This window comes from Sinocyclocheilus grahami, unplaced genomic scaffold (assembly GCF_001515645.1).
Source record: "Sinocyclocheilus grahami isolate Dianchi unplaced genomic scaffold, SAMN03320097.WGS_v1.1 scaffold3323.1, whole genome shotgun sequence".
NCBI lineage: Eukaryota > Metazoa > Chordata > Actinopteri > Cypriniformes > Cyprinidae > Sinocyclocheilus > Sinocyclocheilus grahami.
This window is the reverse complement of record NW_015508465.1, coordinates 10739-12126: the sequence shown is the minus strand read 5'-3', so window position 1 is coordinate 12126 and position 1388 is coordinate 10739. Positions and strand designations below refer to the sequence as shown.

General features: G+C 38.6%; 1 protein-coding gene across 1 annotated transcript in view; it reads left to right on the top strand.

Annotated features, from left to right (window-relative positions):
* Positions 1-1383, top strand: part of LOC107576188 (chordin-like protein 2) — a gene marked incomplete at its 3' end in the record, with an annotated part of 3858 nt that extends 2475 nt beyond the window's left edge. The window contains exons 5-8 of the mRNA XM_016262424.1: positions 6-246; positions 350-538; positions 620-796; positions 1355-1383. Of these exons, the coding sequence (XP_016117910.1) occupies positions 6-246; positions 350-538; positions 620-796; positions 1355-1383 (636 nt within the window). The remainder of the gene's footprint in view (positions 1-5; positions 247-349; positions 539-619; positions 797-1354) is intronic.
* Positions 1384-1388: the final 5 nt, after the last annotated feature.

Sequence of the window (1388 nt, the reverse complement as noted above, 5' to 3'; positions counted from 1 at the left end):
GTTTTATTGTTTCATTTATGCAACTCTGTGTTAGTCCAGAGTTACAATATTTGTTTTTATATGTCCTGAAATACAAGAGGCATTCTGTGGATCAGTGTGCTGCGGAGCAGGTCAGGGGTCACTCACTTAGGGCCACGCCATCGACACTGCGGGGGTCTCCCAGAGGTCTCAACCTACAGACACTACACCTCAAAGGAGCTGCCGCAACTACTGTTAAAATTCTTCTACAGCGCAAACATCAGAGAGGTAAACTGTAATGCACCACTCATTCCAAATCAAGAATTGCTTGTCAAAATCCAATGAAGTCATATCCTGTCAAAGTAATGTAGGGTTTCTGACTTTGTCTAAGCTTGTGTGTACAGTGGCAAGACCTATTCTCATGGTGACGTGTGGCACCCGGTGCTGGGGAAGGTCTTGGAGTGCATCCTGTGCACCTGCAGGGACGGCTTTCAAGAATGCAGACGCATCACGTGTCCCAACCAGTATCCATGCCAACATCCCATAAAAATAGAGGGGAAATGCTGTAAGATTTGTCCAGGTAGGCGTATCAGTGCTATTATATTTGTAATGATTTAAACTTCATGTTTTATCAGTGTGTTTCTTTTAACTTTTTTTCCAGAGCTCAAAGCAGAGAGCAACAGGACAGAGTGCTACCTTACTCAGGACAATAACAGTCTCCTGGTGTATAAAGTTGAACCTCCATCAGCTGCTCAGTCAGAAGATAAAGTACGGACGATTGCCATCGAGAGACAAGGAGCCACGGAAGTAGAGGTGCAAGTCTGGAAAACTGTTGAAGGTGATTTATGCAAGTTATAATGTAGAGCAGAACGACCTATTGTTGGAGACCGAAAATAGGGAGAAAAATTCTTTCACTTTACTAGATTTCCTCCAAATTCTTAGTCAATGACCTAGATAGGCAATTTTATAAAACTTTGCCGGTTCTCAGCGGCAAGATAAGGTTGCATATTATTGCTGCATGCCACTGGAATTATGTTTTTTGTAACACTTTACAATAAGGTTCTATTTGTTAACATTTGTTAACTACATTAGTTAACATGAACTAACAATGAAAAATACTTGAAAGCATTTATTAATCTTAGTTAATGTTAATTTCAACATTTCTTAATATATTATTAAAATCAAAAGTTGTGTCTGTTAATATTATTGAATGGACCTCACCTAACATGAACTAACAATCAAGAGTTGTATTTTTATATAACGTTAACAAAGATGAATAAATACTGTAACAAACGTAATGCTCATTGTTAGTTAATGCTAGTTTATGCATTAACTAATGGAACCTTATTGTGAAGTGTTAACCATGTTCCCTTAAAATTTCTTCAAATCTTTGCAGGTGTTTTGCATCTGATGGAGACAGGTGACGTTCA